Here is a 20,487-nt window from a genome sequence, read left to right on the forward strand (position 1 = left end):
ATTTTTCGCAATACTAATCAAACAAGTGTTACTCAAGTATGGAATTGTAAAACTGACAGTATTTTTAAAGCGCTAAGCATAGCTGCAGCGCTTTTTTGTCGCCAGATTTCTGATCCTACTTCCACTTTCGATTTTGCATTTCCGAAATACCGCCACCTACTGGCGGATGCAAGAGAAGTCGTACCCTGGAGAAGTCGTACTCGAGAGAACTCATAGCTATGCAGTAGGGAAAACAAATCTTCAAGTTATCCTGCATGCAGATACATTTGTTCTATCAGTATTAAATTGGAAATAAATTAAATTAATGAATATTATTATTATATATAGGATATGGGTGCTCCTAAAGATATCATATTCATGATGATGATTTCTTTCCAATTATAATTTTTGGGGGGAAAATGCATTTGTTTGTGTATTAGGTGTTAAGCAATAATTGGAATAACTTAGCAAAACACATGTGCATCCATCAAGGCGTGAGAGTTTGTTACGTCGAAGTTACACGTGAGCTTAAAAAGCAAAAGACCATAAGTCAAGAACTTTTCATCCTTCTTCCCCTTAAAAAAAACCAACATGCATAAAAAATTCAAATGATCTTGCATTATTACACAACTTGGATCGTCAGACACCTTACACGTGCTTTTTCATTACATAAAAGATTATCCCTTGTCGCAGGTGGAAATGGCCCAAATTCGAAGGAAAAATCGGTAATCATTTTTCCTCAGCCCTGTTTTGACGTGACCTAAGATGAAATACTGTTGTGACAATTGAATCGGCGTCCATGACAACACCCTTTAAATTAAATTATGTTGGAACACGCTACTTTTTACGTATGATAGGATGTGAGCTAGAGACTTAATTAAATTTAATGATATACCCTAAAATATACCGCAGAAGAGACTGTCTATGATTTAACACTTTCTTTCCGGCTTAGCGCTTTCCAGTACTTTAAGTACTTTGATTTAAACTACTGAAGCATTGTTCTCACAAAAATTCACACTATGAAAATATTTTTTAGAGCAAATATACAATCCCTAACTTATTTTGTCCAGTATATATAGTGTATAGCAGTGAGAACCCGAATCCTCATATAAAGCTGAGATTTTCTTCACATTCTGTTGTATTTTGTGCTTATTAAATTTTGTGTTGACTCATTTTGTAACTATGGGTAAACATTTTTTAATCAATTAGGAATCATCCTGCGGGGTAAATTGTCGCACTTTGGCTCAAAGTGAGAACCCCCAGATTACGGCGTGTCACACTATTGGACTTTTGCATGACCATCGGTCGTATTATAAGTAATTGGTTGTTCCAAAATCACAAACAAAATAACTAATCCTTATGTCACAGTAATACAAAACTTCAATCATCCCCAACACCAAAAAATAATTCCACAAAAAAAAAATGAACAAAACAAGAAATCAAAGAAAGAGATTTTAAATTATAGGGAGAGTTTCAGTTACGATAAGATATATTAATTATTAATTAAAAAAACCAGGTATAGGCGTCATAATGACCAGCAAGATAAGAGCGGTGCATTGTACGTCATCATTTAACATATTTTACGCAAACATACATAGACTTGCTCTTGTTAAACGGTACATTGGTAACTATTTATGGTAGATCTACATAATCAAAGAATGAATTTATCTAGAAACAGCCATGTCAACATCAATATCCCAGTCTGTTATAACATTGTTAAACTTAATAATTCAAAATGAATAACAATTAAGTGGTTCACAAAAATCAATGTCATTAATTTTTTATTTACACACAAACACAACCAGCCAATTCCAAAAAAGCATTGTTTCTCTAAAATCAAGTCGATATTTCCTACAAATTGGTAATTTCCTTCTCTGTTAAAGCGTTGCTCGTCGTGGGCACTCTTTGTTATGAGTTGCAGTTTTATGGACTATGGGTATGCTATTGTTTATTCCTCGGTTTAACGTCTTTTGTGTTTTGTTATTAATATTCAATTTTGCATATATCACCACGTTCAATAAAAAGAATAATGAATGTCCGTTTCACCACAGAAGAAAGAAAGACATTAAAGGGCCCAATACACGTGGGAACAAAACAGGAAAACTTGTCATCCCATCAACCAAATGCTTAAGACAAATTATGTTTAAAAAACGTGCCCGTTTAACATCACAAGTAGCAATTATGAAACTGACATTTGAATTTTTAATTTTTTAGATAAATATCAAACAGGCTATTCAATGATTTTATACTCTTTTTCAATGTCTCCTGTACCGAGGTAGAAATAAGTTGCAATGGTGTAATGTTTTCCCAAACACAAAGAGTACTAGTAACAATGCATCATTCTTAATTCATAACATTCACAATTTGTATAACTTTCCTACACTTTTTAGTACGTCAACAACCGGTGGAGGGGTGTCAGAACCCTCCATAAAATGGCACACAATTCTTTGTGATAGAGTGCACTTTCAATAAAATTAATACACAGTAGAAATTTGTTAAGAAGTTTTCGGTCCCTTTCATCCCTTGAGGAAATTAACGTTGGATTCCCCTTCTCCGGAAAAATTATACTTGAATCCGTTCCCCCGTAAACTTGAAACGTTTGGTGAGAAATGGTAGCAAGACTTGTAAAAGACAGTGCATGTGTTGTTTTACGTCACATTTAGAATTTTTAGTAATGCTGACAAAATGTTGGGGATATACCTAAATTGTTCGGCGACATTGTGAACATCTGTTTTAACGCTGGATTATATTAACTTCAAAATCCAGAGGGAGGTTTTCTTGTCCTGCAAAAATATATGCATCTGACCTCGCTTTTTCAGCTTTTTGTACCTGAAACATAAAACAGAATTAAGAAAACAACATTCACTGTTTCACTAATACATATACAATTAATGTAGAAACATAGGATTTGAACTACAACAGTAGGAGGTGAGAATTGCAATTATATTTCACATTCCCATAGCAGTTATACAATGAGAAGTAAGAGATGTAAATAAAAGCAGTGAACTGGCTTAAGATTGAATCAATTTGCAAGAGAAAAGCGATTTTACTACTCGGTACTTTTGTATATGTCTCTTAAGATTCTTTAGTTAACTTTGTTAAAGTACAAATGTATTGATTATTTAAAAAGATGAACATCTGCGTTTCGTCTTTGACATTTTTGTGAAGGCTTCATAATCAAGGGAATATAACTGAAATCTTGATAATGTGCATGCGTTAATGTAAATTTACAAGCTAGTTTTAATAATAAAGTTCGTGGATATGGAATTGTTTATTATATTCTTACATACATTGATGGAGAATAGTGATAAGTCCTGTGAGCAAATGATCGAATCGACAAATCGTGCAGCAATCCTACCTCTCATCGCCGTGGTATGATATCATATATGTCATTGGTGTTCTTTTATTGCGGGGGGCGGGGGGGGGGGGGGGGGGGGGGTTGGTTTTTGGTGTGTGTTTTTATGAAGACGCCACAAGATATTTATTTTACCTAATGGAAAATGGAATTTAAGGTTTCAATAGTGTTTTGAAATCACTAAATGATTCATCAATCAACATGCGTTGTTGGTACGGTTTTATCACTCTAATACGGACTATCCATCATAAATTCAATTATTATAGTCTAATTTACAAAGATTTGTACAATAGTTCTTTAAATAAAAAGAAAACTATACGTAATACATTCCCATTCTTTTCATGAAAACTATTCACAAAGAGTTTGAATTATTTTCATATCCAAACAATCATTTGACATTTTTTGTTAAATGTAAAAAAAAATGAAAAGCTACAACAAAGGCGTTATAAATACGTTTCGTTCAGCAGTTATATTTAGAAATAGATACCTTTACTTCTTCCCACATTTGTCTTATTTTGATGTCATCCGCTGAAATAATGTTCATCACAACAGAAATAATTTTTTGGTGATCTCTTCTACGAGCGCTCCAAAAATTTAAAAGATTTTCAATCCTATGTCCTTTAAAATGAATGATCGGCATATGATTGCATATACATTTATATCAATGATCAACGTCAAAGAATATCTTCAGTTAATAAATGTATCTAGTATTCCAAAAGTTCAGCATGATATACACGTAAATGGGATTAGTCGCGCTGGTTAATTACTTAACTTTTAAATTACCAGTTTCCAACTAGAGGTGAGCAAAATCGTTTCTAGATTTGTGAGATCACATGTACAGATAATTTTTGACTGTACGTAAACTTGAATAAAATTGAGTTTTTTGGCTGGCAATGCTTACATGTATGTATGAAATAAGCTGCTGGGTTACAAGTGCGATGAATGATGATTATGTCTATTGTCTAAATGAATTTTGTTAGACATCAATTTATCTTGCCAAATTACACCTTTCACTAATTTTTCCGGTTTAATTTAATTGTTCGCAAATGGATTGGTACAGTTCGCCCCAGCAAGCAGACAGTAAGAGATCAGTTTCCAAATGTCACCTAGTATTGGAACTGATTAATTATATGTATTATACATTACCGACGCGACATATTGGAAAGAAAGAACTATATATGATATTAGTCATATTTGGCCCCCATATTTCGCTATTTTTAAAGTGATTCAAATACATAAATTTGTTGTGTTATTTTATAAAAGAGTTGACATAAAATATGTTTTCACCTATTTATTTGATTTATATGCACCCACTGGCAGTATATGACGTCAGAAGTGACGCTATTTTTATAGTTTAATCAAAATCAGTAAAAAAAATTGACATTTGTTTCATCTTTTTTCGAATGGGAAATAAAGAGCGACTCTTTTGAACAAGAACGAACTTTTTGTCACTTATAAGTACTGGGGAGATATATCTTTGTTGAAAATATTTTGTTTGTTCAAGCAGTCGCTCAATGTGTCCTCAAAGAAAAACTGCTTCAAAACAAGCCGTTTTATGCTGAAAATGCAAAAATAGCGGGAAAAGGTAAACTTTATGATGTCATATTTTTAAATTGTGGGCATTAAAATCAAAATCAAAATAATGAAAAAAAATACAAATGTATATCTGTACAAATAAAACAAAATATTACAGTAAAATGACGATGTTTATTTGAGGGGGCCATTTTAGGCTCAAACCATATTTAGTCGTTTGCTAAATATTAATTTCTTCTAGATCCCCGTCATTAAGTGACATTCCTCTTCCATCAGATCGCACCCGACCAGTAAGACTGCACAGTGTAGCCGATATGTTTAATGATACATGCAAAAGCACTGCAGTTACAGGAAGTAATTAAACATTTTATTATTCTGTGTCACAACATCACAGAATACAATACATTGTTCAATTCTATATGTGGTTTTTTTCTACCAATGAGAAGTAAATTGCAACAGATTAATTTTCATATATAAAATGAATTGCAGTTAAAGTAAGTTTTACTGCAGGTGTTTATCGATAATTTTCTGATCTAGTAATAGTATACCATGGAACTCGGTACTTACGCAAGAATGCTGCATTATGCTGCACGTTCAAAGGTTCATTTTTTGCAACCTTAAAATTTCATAGTGCAAAGTCCTATAACAACACACGTTTCATTTCCTAAACCACTTTCTAGAGGGTATACATGTTAACCATTTCAGTTTGACTCACAGTTTGAATATATTTACATGTATACAGAAAAATAATCCACAATTGAAAAATCTTCGAGAAAAAATATTTGCGATAGAAAACTAAAAAGTATTTGTAGGGTTTCCTGAAAGTCTGATGTAAATGTCATGTTGTAAAATTGTCATGTTGTAAATTGTGTATTTACACCCACCCAGTAAATTCAAAATTTACAACATGACATAAATATTATTTTGAAACAAAAAACTTTTTTAGAATTATAATTCCACATGAAGTGGTTTAATTCCATTGGAAATTTATAAATATCTTGTTTTCATACGGGAATAATAATAATGTTTTATTGGTATATTTCTTGTTAAAATTGGCAAAATTATCAGGCACTGTGTTTTGTTGAAAAAAAAATCATATATGAGAAACTAAAGGCTCAATCCGATAAAAATTACATTCTGTTCTATTATTTAACACACATTTCAGTAGTGCATTTGAAAAAAGTTATTGAATAATAAATTTATTGTTGAAATAAATAAGATATCTACTTGTACCCACATGTATTGCATTATGGGCAAATGCCCCCCCCCCCCCCTTGGTTACTTTTTAACATACATGTAATAATATGAAATTCTACGGTCGAAATAGAGTATAGGGACACATTCATTTTCAACACTTTCAATAATTTAATTGGCCAAGACACATATATAAAAATACATTAGAGAAAGGATTGGAGATCTTATAAAAAACAACATTTTAAAGATTGCATTATTTTTGTTAGTGTATACTCCAAATTAAGGGCTACTAGGTTGGCGGAGTTTCAGTGGATGTAGTAATACAGAACGTTTTTATCCTTCTAATTTAACTGTCATTGAGAAATACACGTCACGTGATTGTCATCTCTTACGGTGTAAAAAAATAATTGGAAAATTTAGACAACAACAGCGGACGAAAGGTCACCATTGCATTCTTTTTCTGAATAACTTAAAAGTATGGAAAAACTTAATTTTATATACACAAAGTGAGTGGCTTGGTCAAAACAATACACTTTTTAAGTTTGTTTCCGATTCATAACATATACGTACGTTTGTCGTGTTAAAGGCGTAGACAGTCGGCAACGAATCTTAATATAATTAACAAACTTAAGAACAGGATACCACTAAAGCGTAAATTATTTGAAATATCGCCAAAGATTGGCCTTCTATGTTTAATGTAAATTGTTTAAAAGATCGCCAAAGATTGACCCTCTGAGTGAATTGTTTAAAAGATCGCCAAAGATTGACCTTCTGTGTTAAGTGTTAAATGAATAATAAATTTTGAATTGCGGACTGCGTTCCACAGCGCAGTTCACTTTTCAATTGCAAAAAAGTTCGAATCTCAAAAAGTAGAGATGACCACTTCACCATATTTTCAAGGTGGTAATGGTATACCACTAGTAGAGGACTCTGAAAATTTCAGGCCCCAAATATGAATTATGAATTGCGAACTGCGTTCCAGAACGCAGTTCACTTTTCAATTGCGAATAGCGAACAGCGTTCCAAACACCGATTGCCCTTCCGCGGCTAAAAATATAGTGCCAGAAAGGCTTGGAAAACTTTCTTTTAAATAGAATAGATATGGTTAACGATTATTTTTCACAAGTGTATATCAAATTGGTTATGTAAATTGGAACGTATCACTAAATCCTAGATTGATATAAATCTATTAAAAACGTGTGACGAAGTTTACTTATGCTATACGATATGATCAGATTTGATGTGTGTTGTTGAACATTGAAAGTCGCAGATTTCCAATGCAAACCTAAAATGACATATTCGAACTTTCAGAACATCCACCTTGGCACTGTTTATGTTATCCCACACAGTGTAATGATATTGTGTTAAGATTTGTTTTACGTACATTAATTTTGTATTATGCATGAGTACCTTAATTGTTTACATGGCAATCCAGTGTCAATAATAAACTATACAATAACAAGAGGCCCAGGGACCACATCGCTCACCTGAACAACAATTGCCTTAACTCTGATCTAATTAGCATTACAATATCAAAATAAAAATATCTTGACAACTACGTCGATTAGATCTTGCTCAAATTTTTTTAAAACCTGCTGATTTTAATCCACATCTTTTTATGGTAAATATCAAGCCCCTTTTGTTGTTGTATATGAACGAAAATTTTTCTCTATTTCCATATAACCTACCCCCCCCCCCCCCCAATTTTCTCTTGAGAGTCATAGTTCAATCAAATTTTTATCAGCACAACCAATGCTTTCACACAACTTTTTGTTTTTTGGACTGAATACTTTCCCAGAATATTTTTAAAGATTTTCTCTATATATTCCTATGAAAAAAATTCACCCCGCCCCCATTGTGGTCCCACCCTTAGGCCCTGGTGACCATGATTTGAACAAATTTGAATCTACACTGTTTGAGGATGCTTCCACACAAGTAACAGCTTTTCTGGCCAAATAGTTTTGAGAAGTAGATTTTTAAAGATTTTCTCTATACATTCCTATGTAAAAATCCATTCCCCCATTGTAACCACACCCTACCCCCGGGGACCATGATTTGAACAAACTTGAGGATGCTTCTATACAAGTAACAGCTTTTTTGGCCTAATAGTTTTTGAGAAGAAACTTTTTAAAAAATACCAACAAATTTTCAATAATTCTAAATTATCTCCCCTTTAAAGAGGGTGTGGCCCTTCATTTCAACAAATTTGAAAACCCTTTACCCAGTGATGCTTTGTGCCAAGTTTGGTTGAAATCTGCCCAGTGGTTCAGGAGAAGAAAATGAAAATATGAAAAGTTTACAACAACAACGACGACAGACAACGGACAAATTTTGACTAGAAAAGCTCACTTGAGCTTTCAGCTCAGGTGAGATAAAACAAAATGACCGTGTGGTCAAATGCATCTGTGTACTAATATATAATTTAAACCTAACGTATACAAGCATGATAGCGTGGAAAACATATAGTTTTCCTGTCGAAAAGAAGGGATATTCATCGTGAATGTGGAGTCCGAGGAATAATTTTGTTTGCCGGGAGAATTAAACAAGTTTAAAATAGCCCCTCTTTATCTACATGACAAAAGATCAACTTGGCTGTAAATAATAAGCATATTTTTACAATTCTCTCTCCCTCTCTTTGTTTTTCTTTAATTATCAACATTTTGACGTGTTGACCAGCAATGTAGCGAAATCTGGTAAACAAACACTTAATTCTGTGATTCTTGTCTTTCCCTCATACTAAGAAATCAAACATCAATCTTCTCATTCAACAAAACAAAAGAGGAAAATATGACTATTATCTATGTAATTACGTATGGAAGGAAACTAACATTGGTCACTGTGTAACGTTGATACAATGGTTTTATATGAATGAGCCGAACGTTATTTTCAATCCTGAACTTGGATATCCTGAATGCTTAGTACCTAAAATCTGATTGTCGCTGAGCTACAGGCGCGATCTCAAAATTTGTTATGTAAACGAGCTTGTGTCATAACGAGAATCCTCAAAAGATTGCTCATATGATGAAGAAAAACTCTTGTAACTTTATATAAGGTTGAATAGTTAAAGCAACAGAACCAATGTCCTTAATGCATCTATGAATGCAAATGCCATATTTTATTAGGTTATACAGTATAGTTAGTCATCTTAACCTTTAAAATAAGATTATTTTATAAGAATCCCTCAAAGCTTTAAAATATCCAAAATCCCATTTGGAATTTCCCTTGTTTTAACACGTTCTTAATTATTTTCGTATAAATCATTAATTTGTTTAATAAAAAATATCATAGGCGAATTAAGTTGGAAAAGAAGGGCGGACAAGAACTAATACATGTAATTAAGAACCAGCATAGTTTACAAGTCCTTCAGAAAGTGTTTAACAACGGAGTATTTTTAACATAATATTAATTTTAACACTTTAATAAGTCCAATGCTTGAAACATATTGATGTGATATTTGTGTATGCATACCAAAATAATCAAATGTTCTATTCTCAGAACTAAGTATGAACTAAGGAACGGATATATCAATAAACTAATAAAAGTTTAGAGCAAAGAGTGGCGATGTTTTCGAAATATTACTTTGTAACACAACATTCAAACGTTCAAGGAATTTAAAAAAAATAATTATACAGAAAACTTGGCAAATCGATCTGTTGTGTACTGTGTACATAACAAACACTGTGAACATTTACAAACATGCAAATATGCTTGTAAATGTAATGTCAACCTCTAATTTGTTTCAAATTGATTTTAAAATCATTACATCGATTATAAGTTATGATTTGATTTTTATTAAAGTTATGAAGAAGAAAAATTGCAAACGAGGAAGATTTTATAAATGTTATAAGATTAAAATGTGCCAATCAGTCTTCAAATGAGAGGTGACTAAAAGTTAGCTAAAACGTGACTAAATGACATAGCTCTGTCATTCAGTCAGTTAATCCCAGAAATCTCAGCCATCTTCAGTTGACTGAATGGCAGAAATTCATAATGTGTAAAAAGTATAATCTAAGATAAGTATATGTGTGTGATAAAAAAACGGTACTTTACATAAAATGACTAAACTTACAGTACAGTCACCGTGTCATTTGTGATCAGATCGTTATTTATTTACTTAGTCTTTGATTATGTCAAGAAACTTAAAAAAGTGTGACATTATTGATGAATATTTGAAACAAGAAACTATGCAGTTTTGTCATTTTCAAAATCTGGATCATGCTATTATAATAATAGACATGAATTTTTGACATAACCCTAGTCTAAGATTCCGCTAATAGCAACGAAACGTTGTTAGTTAGTTGTACAAATTCAACCAATTCTTAACCAAGGGAGTAATAATGTCCTGAATGTCTCGGAGTGGGGTGCACAGCGCGGTGTATCTGGGCGGCCCTTCATCATTCTATTACATTCTTTATGTATGGTAATGGCCACAAAGTGACCTAGGGACTGGGTTTGATGAACCAGGGAAACATGAAGTGGATGGCCAGTACTAATTAGATTAGAAGTTTACAATGTTTACCAATACCCAGTGCTATATATAAACATCATTGAATACAAACAATGCCAACTTACAGCACATGCCGCCATTAATCAGTATCTGTTTCCCACAGATAAAGACATTTATCTATGGGATATAGAAGTATAATTGAATAACTAAGCGATATACAGTTCGCATCTTCTGTTTTTCAAATGCAGCATGTATTGAAATGAATCTGAAATGAATAGGTTAATATTTTTTTTTCTTATTTGTAGATGCCAAAAGACATACCAAAATCACCTGCTTTCATTAAGAAATAGACCCCCCCCCCCCCACACACACACCTTACCCCTATTCAGTATTGAAATTATAAGGTTTTAATTTTCATATTGTCTGTATTTTTACTTCTTTGTATAAATGTTGTTATCATTATGTGATCTGACAAGCCATTTGCAATTGCATTCAGCAATTAATTAGTAGAAGTTTGTAATACCGTACATGAACATATTATAAAGTTTCTAACATTCTATATCAGCTAAAAATTATAGAGTGCTTAAACTATTTAACAAGGTGCCACGTGAAAGGAGAGAGTGTCAAATGATCATTAGACAGCTGCAATGGGTGACACAACTATTTATTTTGAACATCCATATAGTTTTTTCATGTAATTAAAATCCATATATTAACCATGTTTCATTTTGAATTGATTGAAAGATATCAGTAAGCAGTAAAAGTATTTTACTCTCTTTGAGAACTGAATCAGTCTGACCATGAGAATGTTAATATACATTGTAGCTAGATGAATTATGTATATACATGTACATGATCTGGGTATTCTGTACCCCTAAAGAGGACCAGAAGGGTCATCTCGGTAAGACACAGATAATAACAACTCATTAATAAAACATATGTTATTATTCACATATTGCAAAATAGTCGATTGTCGTAATCTCCGGTATTTTTAAGATTGTAGATCTGCTTCAAGTGGAATTATTCATATCGGGTTCAAAGTACTTAAAATTATTCCATTTGATAATGAAAATTATAAAGCGGTATATCCTTTAATCAATAATAATAAACCTTTTATTAAAATATATATATTTGAAACAGCATATCCAGGTATGAACGATTTTATATTCTTTAATTAATACCTTGGTGATTCAATTTCCCCTCTCCATATCGACCGTTTAGAATTTGTCTTATAAAAACCCTTATTTAAGCAAAGCAGACTTAGAGAAGTGGGAAATAACGTGCTGTGTCATATCATTTTAAACAATGCTGCCCTTATTAATAAACTTTGATGATGAAAATGTAGCGTATTCGAGAAGAGGCTTAAAACTTGACAAGTGTCATTACAAGTTTTCCGATGCCAACAGGCGAGAGCCAGAGATCAATCGCTAGCAAGCGTCTTGAAACTCGATTGGCTCTAGATGAATGTAGAGGCGGCGGGGCAGAACTTAGCACTAGCATCCGCCTCCGATTCCTTCATATAAGGCTATTATAGCCTTTCTGTCGTAGTTCATGGGTCAGACTGGCTTGTAAATTATAGTTGAGATTTTTTTCGGTTACTTTTCAATATTCCCTCACACAAGGTAAGTGATAACTTTATCTTTTTACAAATTTTTATATAAACCTTTTGTTTTTAACGAAAAATTAATTTCTGTCCATTTTTTTTTTCATTATCGTTAGAAGAACTATAGAACTTTAAAAAGTTAAAATTTTCTTAGAATTAAATGAAACGTTTTTCAAAACTCAATATTAACAATAATTCGTCGAGTTTAAACCAATATACATGTTTACCATTTCGTTGGCTGGTAAACATACGTTCAAAAAGGATGTTCGTAAATTGACTATCTTATGCCTCAAGCGTAGAGGAAACTCTTCATTTATTCTATAGAAGTTTATTTTACTATAAAATGGAAATCAGTTCCTACAGCAAAATTCAACGAGTTAATACTGGCTTAAAAAATAAAGATAAAATCATTCCCTTGCCGAATTTCCCTATTGAATTGTTATTAAGATCCGTAAGTGATGCTTCTCTCTGATTTGACGTAAGTAGAATAGATTCTTTGGATTGTTTGAACGTACATCTGCAGTCTATGTTTATTTTGCACATCAGCATAGTACAGTCCACAGTATCGTCACACTTACTAGTCGGTAAAGCAATTATATAAAGACAGACTCGTTGGATTCTTTGTTAAAACAATCCATTTATGCATACCAGCAATGTTAATTAGACAAAGGAGTAATACCTACTCAATGGTAAAGCAATGACATACATGTACATGCATATTTTTGGATTGTTTGTACAAGTTCAAGATATTTTCGGCATACTAGCATAATTAATTAGTCGGTTGAGAACATGTATTCATTGATACTGCACTGCCATTAAGACAGACAAATAATTAAATTAAATCAGACTTGACTTTTTGTGTGGTATTTCTTTTTAAGACAAAAAGAGCGCCTTAGGCTTTGGATTTTTTGGTCACTCTGTAAGGGGGTGGCTTGTCCTTATATACGAAGAATGTGATTTTTAAAATCAATTTTGAACTTATTGCGTAAGAGGAACACGTCATCTGGAGCTAGGCACAATTTTTCAAATCTTTCACCCACTATAAATGATTTTCCTGTAAACGATACACACAATAAATTTGATACAATGGAGCTAATTCCTTTGATATCAGTTTAGCTATCGGGTTTAACCTATTGTATTTTATTTCAGTTTCCCTTTGATAAAACATAAATATGAATTGCATTCTCATGTCTTCTTTTTTTAAAATTCTGTTTTGACATTTGAGGAAACGAGTTTGATTTTTAATGTGTTGCCGCATTGTTTCTAGTCGTTTGTTTTCTCAAGCGAAAAAATCATTAGTTTTCAAACAGATAAAAAAAACTCGGTGACTGATATATAATTCGGATTTTACGCAAATGTATCAAATAAAGAGAAACTTTCAAGCGTTAACAAAGATATAAGCTTAAAAGAGAAAAATACCTAATATTTATAATGAATAAATATATTCTACAAGCAACAGCTATTTAAATAATGGCAACAACGTTCATTTTCTCTATCTCGCAATAGTATATAGAAACAGTTTTTCTCTAACCTAAAAAAAAAGACATTCCCCTTCAACGTTGCGACAATTCGATTCCTGTTAAAAAATAAATTGCGCTTATAAAAGTGAATTCACGAAAACTTTAAATCAATATATAACAAGTTCTTGGAGAAAAGCGGGGTGCAGTGTAACGGTATTTTCTGTTCAGTCTTCATTATGTTGTCGTGAAAACAATTCAACTCGCAGTCACGTGACATCACTAGATCTAGTCTTGTCAAACTGTAATTTGATTACCGAGCCCGGCGTTCTATAGTTTTAAGTCCCCCGTCTAAAACAAGTAGCCACGTAGATGTCAATCAGTGCCATTTGGTTTTTTTTTTATTATGTATGAAACTCAACACCTTTAGATCCAGACGTTATACATCAAACTAGCAAGGTTGCGTTGGCAAAGATCCAGTTCGTTATTTTTGTTTCTCTTTCCAAATATTATATATATTCTTTAACAGTAAACATACAAGTTTCTCTTTATACCTTGGTATCTTTTTCTAAAACGATGCTGTACTAACTGCCGACCTCGCAATAATCAAATCACGAAATCGAATTCATCAATATTTGCTTAGCTGATTAATACTAATTTGCAAATTCTTCCCTCAGCCATTAATATTCATAAAAACTGTTCTTTTGTATTACGTTTGTTGAGGACAAAAAAATGTTAATTGAATTATCAGGATGAATGAAGACCATCGCCTGAATCTGACAGCCTTTTCCTGGCCGCTGAGATCTGAATATCAACACGTTTATCGATAGCACACTGCACATTTTTTGTATTTGTTTAAAGAAGACCTTATATGTATATGTGAAAAATTACCAAAAGGTGATACATGCACTATTTGTTAATAAGTCTCTCGGGTTTTATTCGGATTTTGTTCATAAAAAAATAATCATCTAATAATTTTTTTCCCAAATGTACTATTATGATTAATTAACGTCAGATTAAAAAGACTCCACACATTTTTTTTTGATATGAGCTATGGCATATGGTAATTTTGGTAGTTTTTAATCAACTCTGGTGTAGTGAGATAAACGTTCATAGTCATCAAAAGTACACGATTTTTATCAATCATACATAGAAATGTAACACGCCTTTGAAAAATATGCGAGTTTAAAAAAAAAAATTCTCTGAAGCTATGAAAGAAATAATAAAAGCGTATCTTCTAATTTATCAAAATACATGTAGTACGTCGGAGTCAAGCAAAAAAGTGTTATATAGAATTTTTATCGTGTATGCGATCACTTGCATAAAATTAAGATCAGATGCAGCTCTTAGCAAATTAAAACCTAAAGCAGGGCTCCTTGCATGTTTATGACAGCAGAAATGGTCTGTTCGCCTTTCACGGACCGCCACTACCCATTCTATCAACTATCAGACGCACTGTTTTTACAGCACGTGGTTTATCTCTCAGTCATGACCAAAAACGCATTGATTGAATCATCTTCCGAGTTTTTGTTGTTGTTTTAGGGTTAACTTTAAACAAATTTATTTTTTGCCAAATTAAGTTTGATTAATTCTATAAGAAAGAGGCTGTACGTAAAAGCATCAAGTCTTCAGGGAGACAGTGTCGTGCTTGCTGAAATTGAATTCAGGTGGTTTTTCTTTATCGTCAGCTGAGGTCTCATGAGTTTTATCTTTTTTTTACAGAACCTGGAATAATGCTTTGCCATCTAGAGCAGCTGCTTCTCTCGTGTATAGTGCTATGCCTTGTTAAAGTTTGTGCTAGCCTAAAGGCACAAGATGAAGCCTCTGTCAATGACCACGACATTGTAAGGAGACAAGCAATGGGTCATAGTTTCGGTGATGAACTCGAAGGGTTTGATCTGGATCCGAAGAGAGTCAATAATTGGAATCAATTCCCGGCCTGGGGAAAAAGATTATCTAAACGCAGATGGTCTTCTCTGGGGGCCTGGGGAAAAAGGAGTTGGCTGGATCGACTTATCAGTGCAAACAATAACTGGGGTAAGCGATGGAAGTCCATGTCCAACTCATGGGGGAAACGCCAAGCCCCTTCGGAATTCGACGGTTTAGGCGACGATTATATTAACATTAAGAAGAGATCTGTCGACTCTAAATCCAGCCACAAGTCTAGGAACAAGCGATCGATACCTACCGAGCTGTCCCCCGAGCAAAATGAAGAAAAGAGAAGATGGTCGTCATTGTCGGCGTGGGGAAAAAGAAGCGACGATGACGAGAAGCGAAGATGGTCCTCTCTTTCAGCTTGGGGTAAAAGGAGTAACCCGGAAGCAATATATGACAATGATAGTGATAATATTTCAAAACGGAAGTGGTCAAGTTTCTCATCTTGGGGAAAACGCGGCGATCCCGTTGATTTGTCCAAAAGGCTTTACTCCTACTGGCAAAACCGCTTAATGACAAATAACCCATGGATGGAGCGAAGGGGATGGAATGCGTTTTCATCTTGGGGAAAGCGATCTATGGACTAAAACAGTCAGATTTTGAAAATGAAAGGGACTCTCTTTATGGCAAAATAAAGTTACGTTTCCACACCAATTTGTTTTACTACAATAGTTCACTCTATTGGTTACTTAAAGCTTTATCGTGCAGTTCCGCCATGATGGTTTATTGAGATTGCCGTGCGCCTTAGGATTTAATTCACTTTGTTTGCAACGTCATAGCAATGTTTGCGTATTATACTGATCATGATTAATGTTATATACGTATTACTTTTAATAACATTATGATCGAGCAAAAGTAAAGCAATTTGTATTGTTCAATTTGTCACAACTTTATACCAAAGTGTTGAATTTCAAAAAAAAATGTATTTTACAGCTTTGCCCTATTCTAAATAATAAACCTTATGACAAGCGTGAAATGAAACATCTTTCAATTTCCGTTCGATTGAGAATAATTTTCTACATTGAAAGCAATTTGTGATTCCCTATATACCAACTATGTTACAAGCGGTAGAAGAAATCATAGATATTAAATATTCCTAATTGCACATTAATGAAAAATGCAAGACTCAATCGCAAGGAACCTTTGCCCGCCTTTTCCTTGAGGGATAATAAAAATATAAGGCTTGCCGCGAAGAACAGTGAACTTTCATATACCTTGCTAACGGCAGTATACAAAGAACTCTAAAACTATTGCTGGTGATTGGTCATTTTGTTGGGTTCTGAAAAACCTGGACAATATTTCATGAAAGTCTTATTAAATTGATATATGCTTTGTGACATTACCATTTTTTGGTTTTTGTTTTATGAGAATATTCCCAATAAAACACTATAATCAATTCGATAAATAATTCCATTGCTTACTCTGAGCCTAAGGCATGCAGGGAGTATTAGATACAATATACAGCTTAAATCTAGATTTAATCCAAAGCACAAGTTACAAAGCCGTTCCTATCATGAGAAATTAGTATTTTTAAATTCAATCATAAAACACTCAATTTTTATTTAGAATTTTTTTTTTAGAGAGATTTTAAATATGTTCAAACCAACAACAAGGCAGAACCATAAAAAAAAAAACTTTACCAGGTTGGTTCATGTCATGTCAAAATATGAAATTAAGGTATGATATTTCAGTTAGACAAGGCATGGGCAACATTCGACTGCAAGCTCTGAAGAAAAGCAAATCTGCGACAACTCACTGCATTACCCCTGACCACATGAAATGTACATGACATTTATAGAAAATCAACAATATCTTCAATTTGGAAATCAACAGTATCATAATTTTTATTTTAATCTTTATCTGCTTGATTGACATTTTGTAGATCTTATAGCATTTTACCTTTTTTCATCTTTTAATCTGTTACCATGGCAATATATATATATATATATATATATATATATATATATATATATATATATATATATATATATATATATATATATATATATATATATATATATATATATATATCCTTTGCAAGCAACTTATGCCGTCTTGATTCTTATGAAGTCAGTTAATATCCAAGTATGCAATATCAAGATACAATCGCTTTTTAAGGCAGTGGCCCCTTTATAAAACCTTTTTTTTTTTTTTACGGAGAATTGGTGTTTAGGATAACATACAAGTTCAGACAAGCCGCTTACCGCTTTATTCACCGTTCCTTACGCTTGCATGATGATAGAAAAACTTCTCAAGTCAAACTGAGTACTTAGGTGTTTGGCCCTACATTTTGAGCGAATAAGTACATTTAATTTTTTTACGGAATGTTCGTATTTTTAAAAGTTTTTATTTTCATATGAAAAACGAAAAAACAACAAAACAAACAAACATTATATCCGCTAAAAATTTTGGGGGGTAAATTAGTAGCTTTTTCGTCACTTTGTTTCTTTCACTTTGATTTTGAAACGAAAATATCAAGTCCCTGACAATTCTTACCCTGTGATTTTATTTCAACGTATGTGTATCCGTCATTATTTATCATTTGAAAAAGGTTAATTCCAACATCATTTCATTCTCTTCTTTATAAATAAAGATGAACATTAACAGCGATCAATCACATCATTAGAAATAAAGTACAAGCTTTTTGTGAATGTTGCAGAAAAACTTCCAAGGTCGAGACATGTTTAAAAAAATAAAAGCCGAGGCGTTAGTAGAGAATTAAATTTTTTAAATAACACTTTTCGACTTTGGAGATTATTCTGCAACTTTTACGATAGCAAAAACTTTATTTCTATTCTTCTATTCACGGATTTTTATTCTTCTAACAGCTCAGTATTTCGCGGATTTCTCTTCTTTTTAACAGCTTTGTATTTTACCGTTTCGTTTTTCCTATAAAGAGACGATCTCATTCGCAACTTCTTGGGCCCCTCCGGCAGGCTCGGTAAAACACCTCGAAATTATCAACATTACCGGATGTGAGAATTTTATACAAAATGGAGTCGCTTCCTATAAAATAAATATCAGCTAGAAAGCCTTGTGTCTCGCTTTTGTGATATATTTTAAGGTGGAAGGCTACATCGTCACAACATGTCTGACTTCCGTTCGAAACGCCATTGTGTTCCGGATTGATAACATTATGTCGTGGTACAAAATAGCTATACACCGTTTAATTGAACTCTTCTAACTAAGGAGATAAGATAGGAAATCACCAAAACGCTTAGAAAATATGTCAATTTTCTTCCTGTTTAAAGCTTTTAACTAACATTGATTATCAGCTGTTTTGTACGGAAAACGTGGAATCTAAATAATATACAGTTTCCCTGCTCTGCTGCTATATTGGCAATACATTTTTGTCATGTCATCTGCAACAGACGATCATACATATGTGACGGATTATCGATATAGGTAAGCAGATGTCAAATTTTCATTTAAACTATATATGTATGATGAATATAAAACGAAAGTACCGTAGTACGATCTCTTGAATTGATTCTAACTTTCCAAATTAAAAAAAAACATTTGCAGTAAAAGACTTTCATTGAAACTTTGACATTAAACTAATGTATTTTGATTAACATAAATACAGCTAGGTAGCAATAGCAGTGGAAGCCCGGATTTGCAAGCCAAATGAGGTAAAGACAGAAGTCTGAAAAGGAGCATGTTTTTCATTTCCACACATGCATGTGTATCACTATGGACATCTAATGTATGTATTAATATGCGTATGGTTGTTGTTTATAATTGCTTTTGTATATAAAAAAGTAAAAGGCAATTTATAATATAATTAACTACTAATATTTTGTTTTAAAGAGTTAAATATATATAATGCATTCATCAAAAGTATAATTTTTCAGCTTCAAACATTATCAGAAGCACTACTAATCTTATATCTACATATTTAGCATAGACTTGTTCCTTTTTTTAATTTTTCTTCGTGATTTTCATTAATTAAAAAATTGATCCCAAGATATTTGAGACCATGTAAAATAAAGAAAGACAACTCTTGAACAGGATCTTTCATACCAAGATTTTTGCAATAATTAAGTATTTCCTTTAATTTTTCAATTTCATTCAATTTCTTTTCTTCATCCCACTGACCGACGAATATTGTTTATATTTTCAGGCTTTTGTGGGATTTTGTCCAGCAGTTTGCCTTAAAAGATTTTTTTTATATTTTAGTTTCATATTTATGTGGATTCCAATAAAAATCATACAAACTTTATTCATGATTTTTTTGTTTTTCATTTCTAAACTTAATAACATTTCACTTTCATAAGAATTTTAAAACAGAAATGTTTAAAATTTTGATAAATAAGGGGTTATCTGGAACTAGACTGATATTTAAAAAATTCTCTAGAAAATAGTGTATTGTATTTTGAGGTCTATTATTGTTGAATACTGTGCCTAGTATTGGTAACAAATGCATGCAACAAAAATCTCCTACACTTATTTGGTGTAGAGATCCACCTTAAGGTATATCATTGGATTTAATGAAATCTAGCTCACATCTCAACAGATCGTAAATGTGTTGTACTTAAATCAAGTTTTATGAAAAGGGGGAGGGTTGTCATGGACGCTTAGGTAATACATTCGAGGTGTTTTTCCGAGCTTGCCGGAAAGGCCCGAGAAGTTGCGATTGAGACGATCTAGGTTATTAAGACGGCTGTTCTATGTACCTCCAACGGCTTTGTTAGTAATAATTTACATGTGCATTGATTGAAATCGCATGCAGACGACATATTTTTCTTCTTTTGTACGATTATTACTATTATACGTTACTATAATTTTATGCAGAAACACCCAGTTGAAATGTGTTAGGGAGGTCCTTGCAACAGCCACAAAAAGCTCTTCGAAATAAACACTAAAGGCAATACACATCGTTTTGACTGAAACTTAGACATGCGTTTGACATTGTTTTAAAGCTTTTTGCATTCTGAAGGTATAATTTCATGATCAGTGCGAGTTCAACATGTATTTCTGATCT

The 20,487-nt window shown here is 32.7% G+C and overlaps 1 protein-coding gene and 1 long non-coding RNA gene across 2 annotated transcripts; both read left to right on the plus strand.

Annotated features, from left to right (window-relative positions):
* The first annotated feature begins 11,972 nt into the window (after positions 1–11,972).
* Positions 11,973–16,153, plus strand: LOC128185564 (prothoracicostatic peptides-like). Its single transcript, XM_052855148.1, has 2 exons — positions 11,973–12,130; positions 15,291–16,153. Exon 2 carries the CDS (start codon positions 15,302–15,304, stop codon positions 16,088–16,090), a length of 789 nt encoding a protein of 262 aa, XP_052711108.1. The 5' UTR covers positions 11,973–12,130; positions 15,291–15,301; the 3' UTR covers positions 16,091–16,153.
* Positions 16,154–18,568: 2,415 nt separating this feature from the next.
* LOC128160298 (uncharacterized) lies at positions 18,569–19,974 on the plus strand. Its single transcript, XR_008240266.1, has 3 exons — positions 18,569–18,908; positions 19,090–19,209; positions 19,627–19,974. It is a non-coding gene; the product is annotated as an uncharacterized LOC128160298 (long non-coding RNA).
* The last annotated feature ends 513 nt before the right edge of the window (positions 19,975–20,487 follow it).

Source organism: Crassostrea angulata, chromosome 1 (assembly GCF_025612915.1).
Source record: "Crassostrea angulata isolate pt1a10 chromosome 1, ASM2561291v2, whole genome shotgun sequence".
In the NCBI taxonomy this organism is placed as follows: Eukaryota; Metazoa; Mollusca; class Bivalvia; order Ostreida; family Ostreidae; genus Magallana; species Magallana angulata.